The sequence below is a fragment of the Geotrypetes seraphini genome, chromosome 7 (genome assembly GCF_902459505.1).
Source record: "Geotrypetes seraphini chromosome 7, aGeoSer1.1, whole genome shotgun sequence".
Classification (NCBI taxonomy): Eukaryota; Metazoa; Chordata; class Amphibia; order Gymnophiona; family Dermophiidae; genus Geotrypetes; species Geotrypetes seraphini.
The window spans coordinates 176361814-176389296 of NC_047090.1; the positions used below are offsets into that span (position 1 = coordinate 176361814).

The 27483-nt window shown below is 44.2% G+C and overlaps 1 protein-coding gene across 2 annotated transcripts; it reads left to right on the forward strand.

Moving 5' to 3' along the window:
* Window positions 1–27409, forward strand: GPR68 (G protein-coupled receptor 68). 2 transcript variants are annotated; one of them, XM_033951032.1, is made up of 2 exons: window positions 1–53; window positions 25711–27409. In XM_033951032.1, the coding sequence occupies exon 2, from the start codon at window positions 25827–25829 to the stop codon at window positions 26910–26912; it is 1086 nt and encodes a 361-aa protein (XP_033806923.1). In that variant the 5' UTR covers window positions 1–53; window positions 25711–25826; the 3' UTR covers window positions 26913–27409. The 2 variants fall into 2 exon arrangements, with proteins under 2 accessions (XP_033806923.1, XP_033806921.1); XM_033951030.1 differs by lacking the exon at window positions 1–53 and adding an exon at window positions 7912–8032.
* Window positions 27410–27483: the final 74 nt, after the last annotated feature.

Genomic DNA, 27483 nt, shown 5'->3' on the forward strand with positions numbered 1-27483 from the left:
AAGGGACACAAGAGGGAAGGAAATGCAAGAAGTAACAGGCTGCAAACTCAAGTGTATGTATATGAACGCAAGGAGCCTAAGGAATATGATGAAGGAATTGGAAGTAGAGAATGACACGGTGGCAGTTACCCAAGGCTAGCTGCGGGTAACCCACCAAAACGGTGGGGGGGGAGAAAGTGCTCACTACGGGCATGGGGACAAGGCCATCCACCGCCCTGTGGAGTAGTGAATGGCCTTGTCCCCGCAGTTAAGGGAGGGAAGGTGCGCGGTCATCTCCCTCCTCCTTCCCTACCTACCTACAGCCAAATCTATCTCCCTCCCCCTTACCTTCACGGCGCTTTAGTAAAGAAACTTATTGAAGCCGGCGAAGTCTGCCTACCTGCAGTCTCGTGTGTGTGGGAGGAAGCTTCTCCTCTGATGCAACTTCCGGTTGCGTCAGAGGAGAAGCTTCCACCCACACACTCGCAACTGCAGGCACTGGCAGGCAGTCTCTGCTGGCTTCAGTAAGGGGGGGAGAGGGAGGGAGATTCTCGGGCCAGTGAAGGGTAGTGAGGTGGTAAAAGGGAAGGGTGTTTGCTGCAGGGATGGGGACGGGGCAGTGAAGGGGACGGCAGGGATGGTTTGGGGACGGGGATGGTGGTCTGGTGATTGGGCAGTGACAGGGACAGATTTTTTACCCGTGTCATTCTCTAATTGGAAGCTAATTGGAACCGTGACATCATCGGTATCACGGAAACATGGTGGAATGAGGAAAACGTCTGGGACACTGTGCTACCGGGATACAAGCTATACTGCAGAGACAGAGTAATAATAATAATAATAACAATTTTATTCTTATATACCGCCAAAGCCATTTAAATTCAAGGCAGTTTACAGCAAGAGGCGCTGGACAATCAGCGAAGAGGTTATAATCAAAGTCAGCAATACAATCTTACATAATAAAGAATATGAAAGCTAAAAGGTTCATAGGATTACAGGGTTGAATAAGAAGTGGTGAGTAGATTCTTAGTTAACAAATCGATTGAACAGACTTGTTTTTAATAGTTTTCTAAAATTGAAGTAGGATGAAGAGTGTGCGAAAACGTTACTAAGCCAGTCGTTCCATTTGCCTGCCTGGAAGGCAAGAGTTCTGTCCAAGAATCTTTTGTAGTGGCAGGCTTTTATTGTCAGATAGGTGAACAGATGAATTCTTCATGTGGGCCTAAGATAATTTGCCAGATTGAAGTGGGAAACCAGGTAAGTGGGAGCCAGACCAAATATTGATTTATAACATAGACAAGCGAACTTAAACAGGATTCGCGCCTCTAGGGGCAACCAATGGAGTCTTTGATAGTAGGGGCTTATGTGTTCCCATTTTTTCTGCCTAAAGATCAGTCGAACTGCCAAATTTTGAAAAACTCTGAGTCTTAGAATGGTTTTTTTGAAGGAACCCAAGTAAATAATATTGCAATAATCGAGCAAGCTCAGGATGGATGATTGAACCAGTAAGCAGAAGGATGGTGCATCAAAGTATTTTCTGATGATTCTGAGTTTTCATAGAACCAAAAAGCATTTTTTAACTAGTAAGTCTGTGTGTGCATTTAGAGTGAGGTGGCGGTCCAAGGTGACTCACAGGATTTTAATGGAGTGGTCAATAGGGAAGTCCTGACCATTCAGGGAGATCAAGGAGTCTTTGATTTTGTCATTAGGGCATGCCAGGAAAAATTTAGTAGGTGGGGGTATTGCCCTATATATCTAAGAGCGAATTGAGTCTACCGGAGAGAACATGCCAGAAATGAAAAATAAGGTAGAGTCTCAATGGGCCCAAATTCCGGGAAATAATGGAACGGAAATGAAGATCGGCATCTATTGCTGACCCCCAGGGCAATCCGAAGAAACTGATGGAGAAATGACGGACGAGATTAAATGCAACTGCAAAGGAGGCAACGCAGTTATCATGGGTGACTTCAATTATCCGGGGATAGACTGGAACCTAGGCACTTCTGGCTGCAGTAGGGAAACCAAGTTCCTGGATTCTGTAGGCGATTGCTTCCTGGAACAACTCAAGGAAAATACGAGAGGAAATGCAATTCTGGACTTAATTCTAAATGGACTACGAGGACCGGCGCAAGTAGTAGAAGTAGAAGGGACGCTGGGAAGCAGTAATCACAATATGATCCGCTTCAACCTGGACACAGGGGCAAAACATCGATCCAGAACGATAGCCATGGCACTGAATTTCCAAAAAGGAAATTATGAAGCGATGAGATTCATGGTGGGGAAGAAGATTAAGAAGAGGATAAGCACTATAAAATCGCTAGAGCAAGCATGGTCCCTTTTTAAGGACACAGTCACCGAAGCGCAAAATCTATATATACCCCGTATCAACAAGGGATCCAAGAGAAAAAAGAACAAGGAGCCGGCGTGGCTCACTGTAGCGGTGAAGGAAGCGGTCAGAGACAAGAAGATTTCGTTTCAGGAATGGAAAAGGTCAAAAACGGACAAAACTGGAAAAAGCACAAACTTCAAAGCAGATGCCATAAGGCGGTAAGAGGGGCCAAAAGAGACTACAAGGAAAAAATAGCCAAGGAGGCAAAAAACTTCAAGCCGTTTTTTCGATATATTAAGGGGAAACGACCCGTGAAGAGAAGCAGTGGGGCCGTTGGATGACCATGGAATAAAGGGAGTGCTAAAGGAGGACAAAGCCATCGCCGACAAACTAAACACATTTTTTGCGTCTGTATTTACCGAAGAGGATATACACAACATACCGGAAGCCGACAGGCTATACACGGGAAACGAAGATGGGAAACTGACTGAACTGACAGTCAGTCTAGAAGATGTATGCAGGCAGATTGATAGGCTTAAAAACGATAAATCCCCGGGACCAGATGGTATCCATCCGAGGGTAATCAAGGAACTGAAAGGGGCTATAGCTGAACTGCTTCATCTAATAGCCAATCTGTCAATCAAATCGGGAAGGATTCCGGAAGACTGAAAAGTGGCGAATGTTACGCCGATCTTCAAGAAAGGTTCGAGGGGAGATCCGGGAAAGTACAGACCAGTGAGTCTGATCTCGGTACTGGGAAAGATGGTAGAGACGCTGATAAATGACCGCATCGTTGATCACCTAGACGGATGTAGCGGTATATAAGAAATAAATTACATTGCATTACATTACAGAATCTGATGAAGACCAGCCAGCAGGCTTCAGCAAAGGAAGCTCTTGCTTGACAAACTTGCTGCACTTCTTCGAGGGAGTAAACAGGCAGATAGACAAGGGTGACCCGGTCGACATTGAATATCTGGATTTTCAGAAAGCGTTCGAAAAATTGCAAGCCATGGAATCGAGGGTGAAATACTCACGTGGATTAAAAACTGTTCGGCGGATAGGAATCAGAGAGTGGGAGTAAATGGACAATACTCGGACTGGAAAAGAGTCACGAGTGGAGTGCCACAGGGTTTGGTGCTTGGACCCGTGCTCTTCAACATATTTATAAATGACCTGGAAATTGGTACGACAAGCGAGGTGATTAAATTTGCAGACGATACAAAGCTATTCAGAGTAATGAGGATGCAGAAGGATTGCGAAGACCTGCAATGTGACATAAACATGCTCGAGAAATGGGCCATGACATGGCAAATGAGGTTTAATGTGGATAAGTGTAAGCTGATGCATGTCGGTAAGAAAAATCTTATACACGAATACAAGATGTCCGGTGCAGTACTTGGAGAGACCCCCCCCAGGAAAGAGACTTGGGAGTACTGGTAGACAAGTCAATGAAGCCATCTGCGCAATGTGCGGTGGCGGCGAAAAGGGCGAACAGAATGCTAGGAATGATTAAGAAGGGGATCACAAACAGATCAGAAAAGGTTATCATGCCACTGTACCGGGCCATGGTACACCCCCACCTGGAATACTGCATCTAGCACTGGTCGCCATACATGAAGAAGGACATGGTACGACTTGAAAGGGTCCAGAGAAGAGCGACTAAAATGGTTAAGGGACTGGAGGAGTTGCCGTACAGTGAGAGATTAAAGAAACTGGGCCTTTTCTCCCTCGAACAGAGGAGATTGAGAGGGGACATGATCGAAACATTCAAGTTAATGAAGGGAATAGACTTAGTAGATAAAGACAGGTTGTTCACTTTCTCCAACATAGGGAGAACAAGAGGGTACTCTCTAAAGTTAAAAGGGGATAGATTTCGTACAAATGTAAGGAAGTTCTTCTTCACTCAGAGATTGGTAGAAAACTGGAACGCTCTTCCGGAGGCTGTTATAGGGGAAAACACCCTCTAGGGATTCAAGACAAAGTTATACAAGTTCCTGCTGAAGCAGAACATACTCAGGTAAGGCTAGACTCAGGGCACTGGTCTTGACCTAAGGGCTGCCGCATGAGCAGATTGCTGGGCACGATAGACCACTGGTCTAACCCAGCAGCGGCAAGTCTTATGTTCTTACAGCTGTATTATGGACCAAGGCCAGTCTAGTCAAATTTTTTTAGTACTTGTCAAATAACAACATTGCAATAATCCAAAATACTCAAAAGTAGTGTCTGAACTAAGAGTGTAAAAGCGGTAGCATCAAAGTAAGATCTGATGGTACGAAGTTTCCACAAGGTACAGTAACTCTTCCGAACCACTGCATCTATCTGAGTCTTCATGGTCAAACACTGGTCAAAAACAACTGATACTGAATTGTCCTTAATTGTTGGTTCAAAGTTAATCTTTTGAGCAGATACAAAAAAGAATTTAGTCTTTTCCTGATTTAATTTCAGCTTGAATTCTTGTATCCAAGATTCCATTGTATTTAATACCGACTCAATAAATTGAGTACTGTTGGGATAACAATTGTAATGTCGTCAGCATAGCTGAACCACCTCAGACCCAATTTACTCAACGAAAAAAGATACACATTAAAGAGTGTAAGAGAAAGTGGGGAGCCCTGTGGGACTCTGCAAGGAATTTTCCAAATTACTGAGACTACATCCTTAAATTTAACCTGATAGAGTCTTGATTCTAGGAATCCTTTAAACCATGTCTGTGTTTTGCACTATTTAGGAAGAAATGCATTTGTTTCTTTTTCTCTGGGGATTGTACTGCATGCAGAGTCTTGAATCTTAGGGTTTCGTTAGTATATATTAGTACTTTTAGTTTTTGGTCCCGTGTTTGCAAGGGGTTATCTGTGTTCTGGTAGGAATGAATATTGAGAAGCATATAGTGTGCTTTGTGTACTTTAATTTTGTGGTTAACCATTATGTGTTGTTAATACGATTATATTGTGTGTATGTGTGTGTGCATTATATAGTACTATTATGGGGGCAGGGTCTGGGGCAGAGATTGGGCAGAGATGGGCGGGGTCTGGCCCACAACTTAGCCCAGTGTTCTTCAACCGCCGGTCTGCAGACCAGTGTCGGTTCACAAAATAATTATTTTATTTCCACCGGTCCATAGGTGTGAAAAAGTTGAAGAACACTGTCCTAAAGAATAGCAAGATTCTGGAACCCCAAAGAGTAACAAAAGATTCCGGAACCCCAAGGAGTAGCAACATTCCATTCAGAATCCTAAAGAATAGCAAGATTCCGTAATCCCAAAGAGTAGCAACATTCCATGCTACCGATCCAGGGCAAGCAGTGGCTTCCTCCATGTCTATATAATTTTTCCTCCAGGAAATTGTCCAAACCTTTCTTAAAATCAGCTACGCTATCCAGTCTTACGGAAATCCTTAATTTGTCCGTCTAACAAAATTAAATCCTTGACTTTCTTGCACATGGCCATTCACTGTGAGAGTCATCGTCAATGGACTCTATCCAGTGGCGTAGCAAGGGTAGGAGGCACCCGGAATGGTAGTGCCTCCTTGTGCCCTCCTCTCGGCCTCCTGCTCCTTCCGTGCCCTTCCTTCCCACCCTTATCCCTCTTTAAATCTTCACAAGCGTGAGCAGCTTTTGTAGCCTACTGTTCATGCTGGTATTGGCTTTCCCTCAGACATCACTTTCTGACCCCAAGACCTGGAAGTGATTTCAGAGATAGCCAGGCTGGCGTGAGCAGCCGACCAGAATCGTTGCTCGTGCTGGAGAAGATTTAAAGAGGTAGGGGGCAGAGAAGGAGGGCATTAGCATGGCATGGGGGGGCAGAGAGGTGCGAGCCTGCGGGTTTAAATCTGGGCTGCTCGCACTGCAGGAAAGGCAGCAGAGAGCAGGAGAGTCTGGGCAGCAAGAGCAGGGCTTGGAAGGGGAGAGCAGGAGGGCGCGTGCAGAAAAGTTTTTTAAAAAAACCCAACCCAAAAATGGCCTCAGCTCGGACGGGCATGCGCAGACATAAGAACATAAGCAATGCCTCCACTGGGTCAGACCCGAGGTCCATCGTGCCCAGCAGTCCACTCACGCGGCGGCCCAACAGGTCCAGGACCTGTGCAGTAATCCTCTATCTATACCCCTCTATCCCTTTTTCCAGCAGGAAATTGTCCAATCCTTTCTTGAACTCCAGTACCGTACTCTGTCCTATTACGTCCTCTGGAAGCGCATTCCAGGTGTCCACCACACGCTGGGTAAAGAAAAACTTCCTAGCATTCGATCTGAATCTGTCTCCTTCAAACTTTTCCGAATGCCCTCTTGTTCTTTTATGTTCTGAAAGTTTGAAGAATCTATCCCTCTCTACTTTCTCTATGCCCTTCATGATCTTGTAGGTCTCTATCATGTCTCCTCTGAGTCTCCGCTTTTCCAGGGAGAAGAGCCCCAATCTCTCTAATCTTTCAGTGTATGAAAGGTCTTCCATGCCTTTAATCATTTGTGTCGCTCTCCTCTGGACCCTCTCAAGTACTGCCATATCCTTCTTAAGATACGGTGACCAATACTGGACACAGTACTCCAGGTGCGGGCGCACCATTGCCCGATACAACGGCAGGATGACTTCTCTCGTTCTGGTCGTAATACCCTTCTTAATAATACCCAACATTCTGTTTGCCTTCATCGCGGCTGCAGCGCATTGTGCCGTTGACTTCATTGTTGTGTCCACCAGTACACCCAAATCTCTTTCAAGGCTACTTCCCTCTAATACTAATCCCCCCATTTGGTAGCTGAACATCAGGTTCTTTCTCCCTATATGCATGACCTTGCATTTCCCTACATTGAAGTCCATCTGCCATTTATTCGCCCACTCCTCCAGTTTCTTTAGGTCCCTTTGTAGGTCCTCACACTCCATCTACAGATAGTCTGCGCATGCGCGCGGATCGCACACCAGCAATCTGGGCAGGCAGATGGGGGCGTTCCTCCGATCGCCCCCATCTGCATATTTGTTTTTTGTGAATTCGTCGGACCTGCCCAGATCGAGCCCAATCGGGCAGGTTAGTGAATCCGGCCCATTATCTCCTTCAGCAAAAGTATTGAGCTATTTGAATCTCACTGACAATGTTTGATTGAGTTTGGTTTAATTTTAATAAAGTGTTTAATCGTATTTCTTTATTTGCTATGGAGGGTTTTTTTGTTTTGTTTTTATTGCAACCTGCTCTGGGGGCTATCAGGAGGACAGGCTAAATAGTACATTTTTATTTTTAACCCCCCTCCCCATGCTGATCTGGTTGAGGGCAGACTAAGGGACATGAAAATGTAAGCGGGAGGGTAAGTGATAGCTTTGCCCAGGGCCCCCTGACTGTTACTTGGGGAAGGTTAAGACATGGACAGGATGGAGGACATGTGGGGCTGGGCTGATTGACCCCTGGCTGTGTGCCATTGACTCTGCCTGGGACAGTTTGGGCTGATGCCTGAAGGTAGCAGGATATACAGTGCTGGACAGTAGCTGTACTCAAAAGTTTTACGGACGTGAGAGGCTGAGCCGGAGGAGGGGGAGAGAAGGAGGAAGCAGCTGAAGGCGTTTCTCAGCAGAATCTAACCAGACATTGCTTCTGGTTTCAGTTTGAGTCCCTGATTAAAGAAGAGAAGAAAAGGCGAAGGCGGCAAACTCTCACCTGAGCAGAGCGCTGCGGTTCTCCGGCTCTAGGCTAAGAGAGACGTGTGCTTGGAAATTTGCTGTGGAACAGCACAGCAGCACCCAAACGAGTAAGTAGGAGACGCTTCGGGACTGATCGGCGTTGCAGTGCCAGGGTGTGTGCAGCTCCAGGCAGTGAGCTGTCCTCTGGCTCCAGGAAAAGAAGGACGGATTGAGGCGTCCGGGTTTTACATCTATTGCTGGACGTCTCAAAGCATCCGCCTTTTTCTGGAGTCAAATGGAAACCCTGTAGGGGACACCGGGGTATTAGGTACTGTTGGAAATCAGGGAACTGAGGGCTGGGTTGTTAAGGGGATTGGCTGGTCAAGCAGATCAGATTTTAGGCTGCCTGTAACCCTTCTGCCCCCTCTTCCTAGGGTTCACCTAACCCTTGCAGTCCTAAGGTGTTTGCAGCCTCTTGAGCCGTTAAATTGGTTTTTTGCAGTAAAATAGTCCAAACCACAATACCGTGTTCTTCTTTCAAGTGCAGCTATCAACAAATAATTGTGATTTTTTTTTTTTCCCTCAATATAGTCTTTCTGTTAAAGGAAAAACATGTGATTAAGTGGTCGTATTTATTCCTAATCCTTCCTTAATTGGAGTTTAATACACGACGCTACAAAGATTTCAGTGAGGATGCTCTGGGTCACTGGGGTGATGAGGGAATTAAGTGTCGTCATGCAGCTCCGAGGCCCTTTCTTTTTCTTCATCTCAGTGTGTTAAATGTCTCTATGAACCATACTTTACTGCACCATGGGAACTCATTTTCCCATCCCCACAAGTTATTTTCCTGTCCCTGCCCCGTTCCTGCAAGCTCTGTCCTCATCTGCACAAGACTCAAACACTTTAACATCATAAGTAGCAACATTCTAGAGCTCAGATTGTGATGTCATAATGCCTCATTCCACCAATGCCTAAGCTCCGTCCTCATCTGCACTAGCCTCAAACACTTTCACATCATAAGTAGCAACATTCAGAGCTCAGATTGTGATGTCATAATGCCTCATTCCACCAATGCCTAAGCTCCGTCCTCATCTGCACAAGCCTCAAACCCTTTCACATCATAAGTAGCAACATTCTAGAGCTCAGATTGTGATGTCATAATGCCTCATTCCACCAATGCCTAAGCTCCGTCCTCATCTGCACAAGCCTCAAACCCTTTCACATCATAAGTAGCAACATTCAGAGCTCAGATTGTGATGTCATAATGCCTCATTCCACCAATGCTTAAGCTCCGTCCTCATCTGCACAAGCCTCAAACCCTTTCACATCATAAGTAGCAACATTCAGAGCTCAGATTGTGATGTCATAATGCCTCATTCCACCAATGCCTAAGCTCCGTCCTCATCTGCACAAGCCTCAAACGCTTTCAAATCCTAAGTAGTAACATTCTAGAGCTCAGATTGTGATGTCATAATGCCTCATTCCACCAATGCTTAAGCTCCGTCCTCATCTGCACAAGCCTCAAAAACTTAAAATTATAAGTAGCAACATTCTAGAGCTCAGATTGTGATGTCATAATGCCTCATTCCACCAATGCCTAAGCTCCGTCCTCATCTGCACAAGCCTCAAACGCTTTCAAATCCTAAGTAGCAACATTCTAGAGCTCAGATTGTGATGTCATAATGCCTCATTCCACCAATGCCTAAGCTCCGTCCTCATCTGCACAAGCCTCAAACACTTGAAAATCCTAAGTAGCAACATTCTAGAGCTCAGATTGTGATGTCATAATGCCTCATTCCACCAATGCCTAAGCTCTGTCCTCATCTGCACAAGCCTCAAACGCTTTCAAATCCTAAGTAGCAACATTCTAGAGCTCAGATTGTGATGTCATAATGCCTCATTCCACCAATGCCTAAGCTCCGTCCTCATCTGCACTAGCCTCAAACGCTTTCACATCATAAGTAGCAACATTCTAGAGCTCAGATTGTGATGTCATAATGCCTCATTCCACCAATGCCTAAGCTCTGTCCTCATCTGCACAAGCCTCAAACACTTTAAAATCATAAGTGTTTGAGGTTTATGCGGTTAAAGCACTGCTTACAGCAGTCCTGCACAACATGCGGCCCAAAACGGCTTTCACTCTGCTCTCCTGCTCCTGCTCTTCCTTTCTAGTCTCACCTTTAAAAGTTCCACCATCTTCGAGGACCAACAAGCTAATTACGGCAGTCTGCATAGCGAACCTAACAGGTTGCTGTCAGTCTCTGCACACGTTCCCTCTGCTGTGATCCCACCCCTGATATCAGAGGAGGGGTGAGACCACGGCAGAGGGAACGTGATTCGGAGGCCAATGGCAGCCTGCTAGGTTTCCTCTGCAGGCTGCTGTAATTAGCTTAGTGGCAGACCGTGGAAGACGACTTCTCTCGCTGGGTGCAGGAAGCAGCAGAGGTAAGGCCCCGCCCGTTGCGAGGGCCCCGGCGGGAAACTGGATCTGGACACCTGGGGGATGGAGAGAGAGAGAGACAGTAAAGGACCTTGAGGAGGTGCGGGCGGGGAGAGAGAGACAAAAAAGGACCTTGAGAAGGGGCGGGAAAATAGACTTGAAGACAGGAAAAGGCAGGGAAGATGCTGGCCTAGAGGAGGTAGAGAGGGGAAACACCCTGAAGCGAGGCGAGAGAGATATACCAGGCCCTGGGGAGGGGGAAGACAAAGAGAGTGAGAGAGACAGAAAGACCTGGATCAAAGGTGGGAGGACTCAAAATGTTAGCAGAAGGAAGATAGAGAGAGGAAGAAACCTGAAACAAAGAGGAGGGGGGGGGAAGATGTTGGACTTGGGGGTGTATAGAGGGATGAGAGCGAGAGAGAGAAACTGCAGAAAGGTGGAAAGATTCTGGACCAGGGAGGAAGGAAGGAAGGACAAAGAGAGAAGCAGATAAAGACCTGGAAGAAAGGAGAACAAATCCTGGGAGGTTGGAGGGGGTTGTAAGCAGAAGAAAGACAGGACCAAAGGGGAAAGACAGGAGGCAGATGCTGGACTATGGGAGGTGCAGACAGATGGGGAGAGACCCTGAGGAAGAGCAGAGAGATGCAAGATCATAACAGAGGAGGGAGAGAGAGGGAGACCTGGAACAAAGGTGGTGGCAGGAGAACTGACACTGGATCTGGGGAGGGTAACAGAGGGAAAAGAGAGAGAGACCTGCACCCAAAGGGGATGGGGCTGGATTGTGAAAGAAATGCTGGATGCACAATCAGAAGGAAGTCCAACCAGAAATTAATTAAATCACCAGACAACAAAGGTAGGAAAAATTATTTTATTTTCAATTTAGTGATCGAAATGTGTCAGTTTTGAGAATTTATATCTGCGGTGTGTATATGAAAATGAAAGGAAAAAATTGCATTACAATTAGTAAAGGGGGCAGGATCTGGGGTGGAGCTTGGGAGGTCTGTGGGTGGGGGTACTTAGCTTGAAGTAGTTGAAAAACACTGCTGTAGGCAATCAGCTGCCGCCAGGGCTTCTCCTTCTCTCCCGCCCTCTCCCTGCTGGCACTCCTTACTGGCGTCTCAGGGCCCATCTGGAAGGCCTCTGCTCATGTGCAGATGTTGACGTGATGATGTCACATATGTGCATGATGTCATCACTTCCAGGTGCCTCGAGCCGTGGCCACTACCTGCAGCCCTCACTACATTTTCTGACTTCGTTGCGATCCTGAATCATTTTTGAGTTGTGCAGGCCTTGCTTACAGGAATGGGACAGGGACAGCGGCAAAACTCGTGGGGACGGAACAGAGAAATTGAGTTCCTGTGGGAATGGGGACAAATTTGTCCCTGTGTCATTCTCTACTTGTTGCTGAACACCATTCAGGATTTTGTAGACTTCAATCATATCTCCCCTCAGCCGTCTCTTTTCCAAGCTGTTTTGAACAATAGCAGGTGTAACTAGTATATAATCTTCTACATTGTAGATTTACCCTGCTGGTCACATCTAAATAAAACCAAACCAAACCCCAAAACATAGAAAAGGTACAGAGAAGGGTGAAGAAAACGATAAAGGGGATGGGATGACTTCCCTATGAGGAAAAGCAGCGAGGGCTCTTCAGCTTGGAGAAGGAGAGCTCAGGAGAGACATGATAGAGGTCTTTAAAATGCTGAGTGGAGTGGAACAAGTAAGATGTGAATCACTTGTTTCCTCTTTTCAAAAATACTAGGACTAGGGGTGTGCAGTGAAGCTACTAAGTACTAAATTTAAAACAAATAATAGAAAAAAAAATCCTTTGCTCAATGTGTAGTTTAAACTCTGAAATTGGTTGCAAGAGAAAATGGTAAAAGGTAATTAGCATAGCGGGGCTTAAAAAAAGGTTTGGATCATTTCCGGAAAGATGGAAAATCCACTGCTTGTTTCTGGGAAAAACAGCATAAAATCTGTTTTACTCTTTTGGGATCTTGTGACTGGATTGGTCACCATTGGCAACAGGATGCTGGGCTTGATGGACTTTGTCTGTCCCAGTATGGCACAAAATCGTCATCTTTTTTCCCCCCCATTAGTGTCCAGATTCACAATGCATAAGTATCATCTGAATCTAGAGTCCATCTACCTCTTCCATGCAAGAGCAGACAATAGAGGTAGTCGCCAGCAAACCCAGATTGTAAATAACAAGTAGGATCAACGGTGGTATGGCATAAAAATAGCTTCACTTAGAATGGTTACTGATCAATGCAAATCTTTGAATTCTTTAACTACATTTGTTTTGTGAGTTCAGCTACGTCCTGACTTCCTTGGAGGATTCATCATGGAATGCTTTATTCATGTGCAATAGAGAATGACACAGTGACAAAATTCATCACCATTCCCATCCCCGTGGATAACTGCAGGAAACAATCCCGTGTCATTCTTTAGTGTCTGTCTCAACCTCAGTCCTTCTACACCAGCATTCCTCGATGCAAGGCTTGAGGGTCAATAGCTGTGCCCATTAAAGAATGACATGGAGATGGTTTCCCGCGGTTATCTGCATGGACGGGAACGGTGATGAATTTTGTCACCGTGTCATTCTCTAATGTGCAACTTCTTGTCCCCCTAATGCAGACTGACGTTCAAATGCAGCAGTTTTGGGAGCTTTGTCTTCAATATAGCTGTTTTTACGTCATATTGCTTTTGACCTGATTTGCCATGTCCAGCTTCATCTTGTCTACAGAGGCAGACAAGGGGGTCACTAGCCGAGAACCTGTGTGTGTGGCAGTTCAATTTCTTCACTGCCGGCAGCTTCAAATCTCATGAACGTAACTTCTGTAGAGAATAAAAGTACACTGGGGGGGGGGTGGGGGGAAGGAGAAGCTGAGTGAATGAGTGAAGAATGAGTTGCTAGAAGGGAAGAAGGGTGAAGTGGATGGAGGTGGGGGGCAAAACAGAGCTGGATAAAAAAGACCCTTACCATTGCATCAGCCACCCAGACTGGAAAGAAATTTAGGGGAATAAAAGATTTTTCAAGAAAAGGAAACTGGTTTTGAAATCCACCAATCATTTTGAAATGAATATTTCCGCGTTGTACTGGAATTGAAAGTTGAGAGTGGGACAGGTAGGCAATCATGTCCTAGGATAAATGCATCGGACACGTGGATTTAAGCTTGCGCTGCTCTTTATCTGAGCTGTGCGGTGAGATGTGGTGTGAGAGGAAGTGTGGAATTTAAATGAAAAAACAGGCTGAATGATATGTTTCCGCTCTGAAAGGTTACTGCAGCCACAAGCAGAGAATGGAAACAGTTTAGCATCTGATTTCCATCCATCAATTTCCGTTAATGCAAAAGGTTTTACAGATCACTTTTTGCATGGACCAAAAATGCAGAGGGTATCTTTTTATTTGACCCTATTAAATACATTTGAGGAGCTCACACACGAGAGAGTGGGTAATATCTCTCCTGCTGCAGGGGAGGGGGTGTCGCCACCTTTCGGTGGGGGGGAGGGGGTGTTTGCCGCCACTGCAGGGACGGGGTTTTGTAATACCTTGGAGAAAAATGGGCATCTCTCCTATTGCTTCCCAACACGGGGCTTTCTAGCAGCATCTGACATTGACTGGCTCCCCTGGACCAGTCACTTATTTTTGTCACCAAAAATAGATGCCACTTTTTGAAAATGGCTCGGCATTTTTTTTTTTTTAAGAATCCACCGGAGGCTCATGTCATGTTGAAGAGCCCATTTGCATGTCAGTGTCACAGACTGCTAGAAACCTCGCTAAAGCTGGAGATAATCCCTTTTGATAAACTGCGTACAGGCTAAACCACCGGAAAACAGTTTAGTGGCTGCGTTAAACTTTTGAGAATCTTGCCCACAGTGTTAAAAAAAATAAATTACACAGCTTGTTTGCTGCTTAACTCTATCAGATCTTGACCAATTTCGATAACATTTGAAATACAAGTTTATTGCAAATTTATTCAGAATATACTTTCGCCAGTCATCTTACCTAAATGACGTCGCCCTCACCTGGTGATTAAAGCAAGTGCCTGCACGTATCATGATAAGCACAAACCGTTCCTATCTGGTCCTTATTACAAATTTGTATCTGGAAAAAAAAGTTGTGGTTCTCATAGATCAGACAAGGGCAACTCCGGTCCTCGAAGGCCGGAATCCTGTCGGATTTTCAGGATTTCACCAATAAATATGCACTGAAAGCTCATGCATTGAAGATCTCATGCATATTCATTGGGGAAATCCTGAAAACCATGACTGGATTCCAGCCCTTGAGGACTGGAGTTGCCCACCCCTGAGTTTGAATGTTTTGAAGAAATTACAAGGAACAGGCTCAGCTGATCGCCAGTCAGGAAGAAAACATTGTGGCAGTTGAAGAACCAGGTAGTGATGCCTTTATTTTATTTATTTATTTCAGCATTTAAATGCCACTTTTAATCTAAGTCAGGGGTAGGTAACTCCGGTCCTCGAGAGCCGTATTCCAGTTGGGTTTTCAGGATTTCCCCAATGAATATGCATGAGATCTATTTGCATGCTCTGCTTTCAATGCATATTCATTGGGGGAAATCCTGAAAACCTGACTGGAATATGGCTCTCGAAGACCGGAGTTCCCTACCAAGGCACTCGAGCATTTGTCCCTATCTGTCCTAGTAGACTCACACTCTTATCTAATGCAGTGTTTTTCAACCTTTTTACACCTACGGACTGGCAGAAATAAAATAATTATTCTGTGGACCGGCATCAGACCGTGGACCGGCGGTTGAAGAACACTGGGCTAACTCGTGGGCCAGACCCCGCCCATCTCTACCCGATCTCCACCCCAGACTCTGCCCCCATAATAGTACTAATTGCACCTTGCACGTCCCGTGCCTCATCTGGAAGCCTTCCCTCTGACGTTGCAACGTCAGAGAAAAGGCTTCCGGTTCAGGCACAGGATGCCCGTAGGAGCCACTGCCCGTGGCTTTGTGCACTGAATCAGTGAGGAAGAGGGAGCTGGCTCGAAGATAACACCGCATTGATCGTACCATAGACCGGTGGTTGAAGAACACTGTTTTGGACCTGATGCACGTGCTGGCCCTGTGGACCGGCAGGAAATTTCTATGGACCGGCACTGGTCCATGGACCGGTGGTTGAAGAACACTGATCTAATGTACCTGGGGCAATGGGGGATTGAGTGACAACCCCAGGGTCACAAGGAACACTGTGAGATTTGAACCCATAACCTTAGAGTGCTGAGGCTGTAGCTCTAACCACTGTGAGGTGGCTGGCATGAGGCTGGTTGCAAATTTTTAAAAATTTTATATTTATGCAATTTTACAAATGATCCCTCCTTTTACAAAACTGCGTTAGCGAATGCCATGTGGCAAACGCCACGAAGCCCTTTAAATCCCTATAGGCTTCAGGCAGTTATCAAGTTCCAAATCTGATTGAACGCAAATCAGAATTTCTAAGTGTTTTACAATTTATAATAATAGAGGGAGACAAACTTGAGAAATAATCACTTAACAAGACACGACTGACAAACACAGGAAAGTTGGGAGAAATTACAAATTAAAAGTAAAGTGTAACAAAAGGGAAGATCACAGTAGGAAGGGGAGGCACCTTGATAGTAAACCACTTGTATTGTAACCCACTTGCATCCCATGTACTGTCAAATGTATCTTTATTGTAAACCGCTTCGAACTTCACTATATAGCAGTATATAAGAAATAAATTATAAAAAAAAAAAGTAACCCCTTGTTTTACTAAATCAGAAAATATAATTGTCGCAATCAGTTTAGAAAATAGGGAATTATAGACCACAAAAAAGAATGTAGAGAAGAGAACCCGAATGGAACATCCCAGCAAAAAGTAAATTCAGTTCAATAAGTTCAATAAGTTCAATAAGTTTTATTGATTTAATGTAAAGAACAATAGCAAATTACAATATTCAAAAAGAAAGAAGAATATGGAAATGCAATGACAACACAATTATTCCTACAGTGCAGTCTACATAAAGGATGATATACATAACAATGAGAAAGAGAACCCAAATATATGTAATATTGGATGTTTCCCTTACCTCCTTATAGTTGAAGGGGGAAATTTAAAAAAAAAGGGGGGGGGGAAGAAGCAGACTGGCTTTATTGCAAATTTATTCAGGAAGATATGTCCCAAATTTTTATTGAAATTGGTCAGGTTGGGGGGGGGGTTGATCTTTTTTGAAGAAGGAAATATAGCTCTTGACTGTGGTTCTAGAGATCAACTAGAAAGATGTCATTCTGTCTAAGCATTTAAAGCAGTGGTCTCAAACTCAAACCCTTTGCAGGGCCACATTTTGGATTTGTAGGTCCTTGGAGGGCCGCAGAAAAAAATAGTTAATGTCATATTAAAGAAATTACAATTTTGCATGAGGTAAAACTCTTTATGGTTTATAAATCTTTCCTTTTGGCTAAGTCTTAATAATAATATTGTAGTTTATCGCTAAAGAGACATATGATCAAGAAACTGTTTTATTTGACTTTTGTGATTATGATAAACATACCGAGGGCCTCAAAATGGTATCTGGCGGGCCGCAAGTTTGAGACCACTGATTTAAAGGAACTAAGAGGAACGTGGCAGCTACACAGCTTTATCCAAACTCTTCCTGTTAAATATCGCATCAAAAGAGCTGGTGGCCATAGTTCTAAGCAAAAAGTTCACTCCGCACATGGGGTGTTCTGTGCAAGGGGTGTATGTGGTGCACGCTTCTTTCTCCGGCAGCCTTATTCTCACGTGGTTTCCAAACTTCAAGTACTGAACCGTCTCTGAGCAATGTTTTTTTTTTTGAGTGTTTGCAAAAGAAGCAAAGCCTGCAAGAAACCCAGGCAGAGTTCGACGGTTTATGCGCTCCCTAAAAGAAGTAAAGAATCGACTTCTGGAAGCCAATATGGGGACAGATTAATCTCATACTGGAATCAACAATTCCTTTGACGTAGTTATATGTGGAACATTGCTACATATTAAGCCCCCTATGGACCGCTACAAATGCAAGCTTTTCCTAATTATGACAGGGATAGCCATGCAAATGGCAACTCGCAATTGGAAAAATTGCGAACGTCTCAATTTTCCTTTTTAGTGGGCCAGTTTATGTTTAGGATACAGATACGAAAAGATGAATGCTGATATGTTGGGGCACAGCAATTTATTAAATTGGTTTGGGGTAGAGAATGACACGGTGACAAAATTCATCACCGTTCCCGTCCCCGCGGATAACCACGGGAAACCATCTTCATGTCATTCTTTAAGGAGAGAGGGAAGAATCAGAGTATGAATGGCCACAACCACTGACCCGCAAGCGTTGCTTTGAAGAATGCTGAGATTGAGCAGCAACATTCCAGAGCAGATATTGTGATGTCATAATGCCTCATTCCACCAGTGCCTAAGAGCCAATCACACCAGTGATGTCACAATGGCTTCATTATCCTTGGCTCACATAAGAATCAGAGTATGAATGGCCACAACCACTGACCCGCAAGCTTTGCTTTGAAGAATGCTGGTGTAGAAGGACTGAGGTTGAAACAGACACTACAGAATAACAGTCTCCGGTATCCAGAGCAGATATTGTGATGTCATAATGCCTCATTCCACCAGTGCCTAAGAGCCAATCACATCAGTGATGTCACAATGGCTTCATTATCCTTGGCTCACATAAGAATCAGAGTATGAATGGCCACAACCACTGACCCCCAAGCTTTGCTTTGAACAATGCTGGTGTAGAAGGACCGAGGTTGAAATAGACACTAGAAAATGACATGGGATTATTTCCCGTGGTTAACCGCGGGGACGGGAACGGTGATGAATTTTGTCACCGTGTCATTCTCTAGTTTGGGGCCCGTTGACATCCTTTGTTACTTCAACATAATCTTTTATTTTTTATTTTTTTTTATTTTTATACACATCCAGGACAGAGTGGGAGGGGGGGATATCTTTTAGTTTATTCTTTGATTAAATATGTTGGATGGGAGGGGAGAGATATTTTTCTTCTGCATTGTTATTGATTGAATTTAAGTGCTTATTTTGTTTAATGTCTGTATAATTCCTGACACTGTGTATTAGTTTTGAAAAATTAATAGATTTTAGAAAAAAAAGAAGTAAAGAATCGCAACTCAGTCTCACACTTAACAAAGCACGGTTCTCCAACACACAGAACACATTGCAATTCATTATATTACTTCAACACGCAATTTCTAAACTATGAAAATCATTTGTACTTTCCAAGCTTTACTTGCAGTTTTGAAGAATCTTTCTACTTTCATTTACATTTTTAATTGTGGGCCACTAGTTCAGTGTAAAGTATTGTATACTACATGGAACATATTAAGAACATAAGAATTGCCGCTGCTGGGTCAGACCAGTGGTCCATCGTGCCCAGCAGCCGTTAGGTCAAGACCAGTGCCCTATTTGAGTCTAGCCTTACTTCTAAGCTCTGGAACTCATTGCTAGATAGTGTGATAGAAGCAATGGTTAGCATAGCTGGTTTTAAAAAAGGCTTGGACAAGTTCCTGGAGGAAAAGTCCATAGTCTGCCATTGAGACAGACATGGAGGAAGCCACTGCTTGCCCTGGGATCAGTAGCATGGAATGTTGCTACTATTTCAGATTCCGGAATCTTGCTATTCTTTGAGATTCTGCATAGAATCTTGATACTCTTTGGGGTTCTAGAATCTTTTGTTATTCTTTGGGATTCTGGAATGTTGCTACTATTTGGATTTCTGCCAGGTTCTTATGATCTGGATTGGCCATTGTGGAAACAGGACACTGGGCTAGAATGAACCCCTGGTCTTATCCAGTATGGCTATTCTTATGTTCTTGGTTATAAATCAAAATTCTTCCCAGTAATTCTTTACAGGCCCCCCAATTTTTTAATTTCTCAATTCTCTGTTTTACTTTTTCTTAGATATTTTCCATCTTCTTTGATCCAGCTACAATGGTATTTTTTCCCTCCAGGAAATACGTATTTGAACAACATTCCATTCTGCATGCTGATAACTATCCTTTTCATCTTTGTGGTGGTCAATTTCATGCCATGTGTCCTACAAAGTAATGCAGAATCTATTTAGCAACTGTTGGAGAGGTTATGTCTGGACTGAAGGGAACAGCTGTATTCGCGTAGTTTTTCAATGATGAGTGGAGAGCACTATCTTCCCCACAGCCAAAAAAATTTCAATGAGAGCTCAATCAGAAGTCAAGCAAATGATGATTTTTGCTTATGATCACGAAGGCATCATCATCCCAAAGTTCCATGTGGAAGAAGTGTCACAGCAGTGTATTATCGTGATTTATTTTGCAAAAAATGCACAGAAAAATGCACAAAACCCAACCTTAGTTGCTCTTGGCTGGGCCACTCATTCTTCACGACAACGCTCGCATGCACATAGGAATGTCGTCATTGAAAAACTGAACAAATAAAGCTGGGAGGTGTTACTTCATTCTCCCTACAATCCAGACATGAGTCCACCAGACTTCGACCTTTTTCCAAAGTTGAAACAACCTATGCGTGGACATCGTTTTGCATCTCTGAAAGAGCTTTTTTCCACCGGTACCCGAGACATTCGGCACACTGAACAAAAATGGTGTCTTGGATGGAATAATGAAGCTTCCCAGATGTTGGGACTCAGTCATTGCAAAGGAGGTAGACTATATTGAAGGGTGTCAGGTCAAAAGCGCGCCGGGATAAAGGCGCGCCCAGACAATTGAGCGCAGCGCACACCACCGCACCGCTCTAAATTACTGTTTTTAGTGCTCCGATGGGGGGGCGTGGGGGGGAACACCACACTTTACTTAATAGACATCGCGCCGCATTGTGGGGGCGTTGTGGGGGGTGGGGGGGTTGTAACCCCCCACATTTTACTGAAAACTTCATTTTTTCCCTGTTTTTAGGGAAAAAGTTCAATTTACAGTAAAATGTGGAGGGTTACAACCCCCCAAACCCCCCATAACGCCGGCGCGATGTCTATTAAGTAAACTGGGGGGGTTCCCCAACAAAACCCCCCGTTGGAGCACCTAAAAACTGTAATTTAGAGCGGCGCGGCGGCGCGCGCTGCGCTCAATTGTCGGCGCGTGCTTTTGTCTTTCGCACCGTTGTCTATGAACCATATTGAAGGATTGTAAAGAAATACTTGAAAAAAAAAATAAAACATGTAAATAAAAAAAAAAATTAAAAAATAGTGTGCATTATTTATGAAATGACCGTCGTATAATAAATTCAATACTATAGGTCCATAAAAAACACAACAGAAGGAACCTCAATATCAAAGAACTCCAAAGAAAAATCCTAAAAATAAAAGCAGGAAAAACAGCAAAATTAAACAAGCCGAACAAAAATAAAGCAAAAAGAATATTAAAAATAAACCTTTTTAATTTGCTTTCTATCACCCCCCCCCCCCTTTTTTTAAATCTGTAAATGTGTTTTTTTTTGTGCTGGCTGGCGTGCTGAATTCTGTGCGCTGTTCCGATGCTCATAGGAACTCTACTAGCGTTGGAGCAATGGTCGGCATTCAGTGCGGCAGCTGACACTAAAATCTGCTTTTGCGGTTTTGTAAAAGGGGGTATATTTTAAGAACATAAGAAGTTGCCTCCGCTGAGTCAGACCAGAGGTCCATCGCGCCCAGTGGTCCGCTCCCGCGGCGGCCCATCAGGCCCATTGCCTGAGCAGTGGTCCTTGACTATTTTTATAACCTATCTCTACTCCTATCGCTATAACCTAACCTCAATCCTTATCTGTACCCCTCAATTCCCTTGTTCTCTAGGAACCTATCCAAACCTTCTTTGAAGCCCTTTTATATTCTATTTATCATTTCAGTCTATATTGCCAATCTCGGGGGAGGGGAAGACATCTTATATGAAACTTAGCAAGTAAAATGAATAATTGCTAGATTGTTGGCTCAACATTGCCTTGAAAATGAATGTGACTCTTGGGCAGAATGGATGGACCACATTTGCTATATTATTATTTTATTATCTTGTAGATGATGTGTTTAGGGATTTTTTTTGGGGGGGTGAGGGGGTTTGCTGGTTATCTTGTCCTCTAGTTTGTTTTCTTTACTTAACGTTTAATTAGGGTGAGCCTTTCTTTTGGTTTACCAGTTGTTCTGGCTCATTAGGAATCCTTTAGTCATGAGAACACTTTTTTTTACTGCCTTCTGACAGAATTTTCTCCACCAAAATGACTCATGGTTAAGAACTCTCCTAGATGGAGACGTCTTCTCTCTTACTGCCAATGTGCAGCCAAATAAGACAAATGGAAGAAAGTGTTTGCGCCTTAAATATACTGTACTTCTCCATTCAAATCAGATTCAAGGTTGGTCGTATCAACGGTGGGAACTGCTCATGCTTCCTGTCACTACATTTCAGGATGAGACTACGGGTCAGCTGGACCAGAAGTGTTTGTTGCTTTGTAGTACAGATCACAGGAACAACACTTGACGAGAAGAATCAATGGCTGGGAACAGAATTTACAATAATGCTGGCACCTATTTAAAAACTTGTAGAGAAATGCCTCAAGAGGCTGAATAACAAAGAAAGGAAGCTAGCCAGATTTTATTGGGGGGGAGGGTTTCTAGGAATTCTGGGTGGGGACTAGTCAAAACAGACAGTGAGTAGTTGGCTTTGGAAAGAATGGCAAATGATTCATCAGTTCATTGTTGATGCTTTCTCGATTGTGCAAGGTTGATTTTTCTTTGTATAAAGAATCCAACAGAACTGAAAGAAACAATTTACAACAGATGGGTCCATTCCAACATGCCTATGTAGGGGAACTCATTTTGCAATTTCAAATTAATAATCAAGGAAATTTTGTTAGAGACAAGCCAGTGGGGTTGGGTGGTTTTTAATATAATTCAAATCACCAAGGCCATGACAGAATAACCCAAAGTCTTGTCTGTGCCTTGACTAGGGAGTGCTTCTCAGAGCAGGGGCTGTCTCTCTAATGGACATCTGTACAGTACTGAGGCATGTCTCATAGCACATGTGATGTGTATTAATACAGCAATAAGATTATAGAATAATTTGGTCATGCCAAATAAACAAAGTTAAACCATAATACAAACCAGCAATACAAATAAACGACCACGACCACCCAATATTAAAAACTATAAGAATATTAGGAGTCACTCTAGATACCAAATTAACTATGACCGATCACATAAACTCGGTGACAAAAAAATGCTTCTCCACTCTTTGGAAACTGAAAACCATAAAAAAATATTTCGACCCTCTATCCTTCAGATTACTGGTACAGTCGCTGATTCTATCCACCCTGAACTATTGTAACATCATCTACTTGGGGGATACCTAAAAAAACTGTAAGAAAACTGCGAATAATTCAAAACACGGCCGTCCGCTTAATATTCGGACTAAAGAAAAGTGATCACGTTAGTCCCTTCTACAAACGGCTGCACTGGTTACCAATCGAAGAAAGAATTCTATTCAAATTCTCCTGCTTTTGCTATAAATTAATCTGGGGAATGGCCCCCAACTACCTTCTACCTCACTTCGAATTCTATTCCCCCTTTAGATCTACCAGAAACCACAACCTGTTTGCATACCCGAAAATCGCTGGCTGCAGATATCGAACCTTCCTGGACAGAACTTTCAAGTTCCAAGCTGGTAGACAGCAATCATGGCTAGGCTATCTCATCGATACCGCTAGGTTGACCTACAGCATCTTCCGGAAAGAATTAAAGACCACTTTGTTTAAGAAATTCTTGTCCTAGCCAGACGTTCTCCCGCGAACATAACTACCACACCTTACCCTGAATTTCTTCCTCACACTAGGTATCCATATTCCTTGTCTGCTAAAATTCCCTCTTCATAATTGTATCCTGATATTCGCTAGTGTCCGACTATTTTCAATTGTAAGATGTAAAATAGTTAACTTCTTATAATTCAACCTATGTATAATTTTCCTTTCAACCACCTTGTATTCATCTATTGTAATTCGCTGATTGTACAGCTCTTCTTCTTTGTGAACCGCCTAGAAGTCGCAAGATTGTGGCAGTATAGAAAAATAAAGTTATTATTATTATTATTATTACATAGATTGTGAGCCCACTGTGACCGACAGGGAAAAATGCTTGAGTACCTGAATAAATTCATGTGAACTGTTCTGAACGGTATCTACTATAATAAAATGCTAAGCGCGCATGCGCACTCTTACCGCTGTGTTCCCTGATCTCTGATCTGTCGGGCTGTGGCCGGCAAGAGTGCGCATGCGCGCTTACCACGCATCGAACACTTCACGGACTGCTCAGCACACACAGCACCTGCACCGGGGAAGCACGCAGGTCATCCAGCCAGCGTGAGGAGGGGCTACCAGCATCCACCTCGGGCTCCGCGTCACCTCCTGTCAACGCGGCTGCTGCCTCACGATTAGGTAGTTCTTGCGCGTGGCGGCTGTCGGCTTCAGGCGAGCGCTGCGGCTGTCAGCGCCTGCAGGCCGTGGAGGCTGTTGGTGCCTGCATGCTGCCGCGGCTCTCGACGGAGGGCAGACGTGAACGGAGGTATGGGTTGCTGCTGGACAGGGGAAGAGGTGCTGATGGACAGGGGGGAAGAAAAGAGGTGCTGCTGGACAGGGGAAGACCATGGGGGGGGAAAGAAAAAGGAAGGGAGGCCTACTGCTGGACAGGGGGTGCAGAAAAGAGGTGCTGCTGGACAGGGGAAGACCATGGGGGGGGGAAAGAAAAAGAAGGGAGGCCTACTGCTGGACAGTGGGAGCAGAAAAGAGGTGCTGCTGGACAGGGGAAGACCATGGGGGGGGGAAAGAAAAAGAAAGGAGGCCTACTGCTGGACAGTGGGAGCAGAAAAGAGGTGCTGCTGGACAGGGGAAAACCATGGGGGAGGGGAAGAAAAAGGAAGGGAGGCCTACTGCTGGACAGGGGGAGCAGGAAAGAGTTACTGCTGGACAGGGGGGAGGTAAAACAAAGGGAGAAGGGCTGCTGCTGGATAAGGGGAGCAGTGAAGGGGTGGTGGTGGACACAGGGGTGGTAAAAGGAAGGGAGAATGGACAGGGGGAGCAGGCAAGGGGTGGTAGTGGACAGCTGAGGAAAAAGAAAGAAAGACAGAAATACAGAAAGAGGCTAAGGAGAGAGAGAGAGAAAGAAATAAAGACAGACACACACACATATATTCTAGCACCCGTTAATGTAATGGGCTATAAGACTAGTAAAGAATAATAATAAAAGAATAAGCCCCTCAGAGATGCCATGAAATCATTTCTGGATATTTATGTATAATACAAGTACAATTCTGCAGACCGCACCCAGAGGAAGGCTACTAAAATGGTCGGTGGTCTGAGTGATAAGGCATACAGGGACAGACTCAAAGATCTCAAAATGTTTACTTTGGAGGAGGGGGGAGAGACGATAGATTTGGTGGGGGAAGGGTGGAGCGGGGATGATGGTGGAAGGGCAGGCCACCCTTAACGATGTTTGCCCTGGCTTTCTCATTTGGCAGCCCTGATGCTCAGCACCCAACTAGCAATTACAAGCAAATCTGTAACATTCACACATGTATTATAGAAACTGAGCTCATAAATTTATTTCAAAGATTTCTATACCGCACCATCTACCATTCTAAGCAGTGAACAACAATCTTAAAAAATCTTAAAAACATATATAAAACAAATAACCAAAATGGCACCTAACTTTAAGTGACCTCTAGCAACTCAGGCAGCGAAAATTGACCCCACCATCACCAAACTGATGATCAAAACAACAGACATCAAAGTGTTTCGGAAAGATATCAAAACATTTCTTTTCAAAAAACACGTCCTTACTTAATATTCCCCTCCCCAATCGCACATGCACTCTCCCCAGCAAATAACACACTAGTCATCCCCTTGAACCTCATTTACCAAAAATATCCAAACTCCTAAATAAGCATCTCCCTTAGGAATCTATTTAACCTTCTCCTAAATAAGCATCTCCCTTAGGTATCCATTTAACCTTCTCCTAAATAAGCAGCTCCCTTAGGTATCCACTTAACTGATTCCTTCAAAGTTAGGTATCTTTCTTCAGTTGCCTATATTGTTTTCCCCACTGAACCTTGTAACTACTTGAATCCTGTCAAGTTATTCTATCGATAAATCCAGATATCTTATACTTGTATTTCTATACCACAACATGTAATTTACTTAAATCGTTGTAATGTAATTCTCTCGGTAATGTCCTGATCTCTTTTAACTGTAATCCGCTTAGAACCGCAAGGCACAGGCGGAATAGAAATCACAAATGTAATGTAATGTAATGTAATGACCTGTCATAGTGTAGGGGGGGGGACTTGTGGAAGGTACCTACCTTTTATGTCTCATTATGCATTCTTTTTAAAATTGCAGGCTTTTGAATTTCAGAATGGAGTGCCCCCGACACGAGGATGTGAAGGAAAAGACTTGATCTAAGCAGGATGAAGATCGTATCTTATGTGGACACTTGAGAAGCAAGTACTGCCAAGATGGGGAACTTTACAGACACGAACTACAGCACTAATGATACTGTTTGTCTTATTGATCACCGCATACATCAAACGTGGTTCCCTGTAGTATATGTCTTTGTGTTTGTGGTCGGCTTTCCAGCTAATTGCCTTTCGCTCTACTATGGATATTTACAAATTAAGGTCAAGAATGAACTTGGGATCTATCTCTGCAACTTGACCATGGCAGACCTGCTCTACATCTTCTCTTTGCCCTTCTGGCTCCAGTATGTTTTACAGCATGACAACTGGACCTATAACGAGCTGATGTGCAAGATCTGTGGCATTCTGCTGTACGAAAACATCTACATCAGCATAGAATTCCTCTGTTGCATCTCCGTTGACCGTTACCTTGCCGTGGTCCATCCTTTCCGGTTTCACAAGTTGAGGACAATGAAGGCCGCCATCTTTGTGAGCGTTGCGATCTGGGCCAAGGAGTTCCTGACCAGCTGCTTTTTCTTCGAACACGGAGAGGTCTCAAAAGACCCTGAGAACCACGTGGTGTGCTTCGAGCACTATCCCATCAAACCCTGGGAGCACAGCATCCATTACTACCGGTTCTTTGCAGGTTTCCTTTTCCCCATCTTCCTTCTGCTTTTCTCTTACTGCCGCATTCTAAGGGTGGTGAGAAAGAGTCACGGCACTCAACTGAAGACGAAGCTTCAGATCAAACAGCTTGTGTTAAGCACCGTGATCATTTTCTTGGTTTGTTTTGGCCCATACCACGTTCTAATGATGGTGCGTAGCTTGTTTGAGAAGACCTGTGTTTTTGCTGCCACAGTTTTTAACGTCTACCATTTTTCCCTTTCGCTAACTAGTTTTAACTGCATTGCCGACCCTGTGCTCTACTGCTTTGCAAGTGAGAGCACCTACAAGGACTTCGTAACGATTAAAAACTGCTGTTTAAGATTCTCGAGGTGCTCAAAAATTGACAGACAGGAATCTGTTGAAATGAGTACTCCTGAAATCGTGAGGCACAGCGATGCACAGGCTGAGAAGGAAACTGCTGTACTCAACAAGCAGCAAGCCCGTCATTCTCTGATCTTGAATTCGCAATTTTATGTTTAGCGTGCAAAAACTGCTCACACAGACCACCTATAGTTACAGTGTAACCTAACTGACAAATTAGCTGCCAATAGTCCCTAATAACCAATTACTGGTGATAATTTCAATTAATTGGTGCTGATTTGCAGTTGTGTGTATAACTGCGCATTGTTTAGCCTGAATTCTGTAACGTTAGTTAGCTTCAAGAGGGCATGGATGTGGGCGGGGCATGGGTGGGTCAGTGGCATAGCCTCAGGTGGGCCTGAGTGACCCATGAGGTCCCCAAACCATCACTCCCCTTTCTCCCTCATTTTCATCCACAACAGTGTTTCTCAACTTCTTCAAGCCAAGTATCCCCTAAGTCTAACAAATATCAACCTAGTACTCCTGCCCAAGCAACACCCCAGACATGCCAAGGCTCCGTCCCTTTATTTGCGGATTTCATGAGTCTCTGGTTGAACTTCCTTCTGACTGTGCATCCAATATTTCTTTCTTTCTGCCTCCTGTACGTGTCCTCTCCTCCGGACCTTTTCCATGAGTCCAACTTTTCTTCCTCTCTCCTCCACCCCCTATTGGTAACATGTCTCCCTCCCTC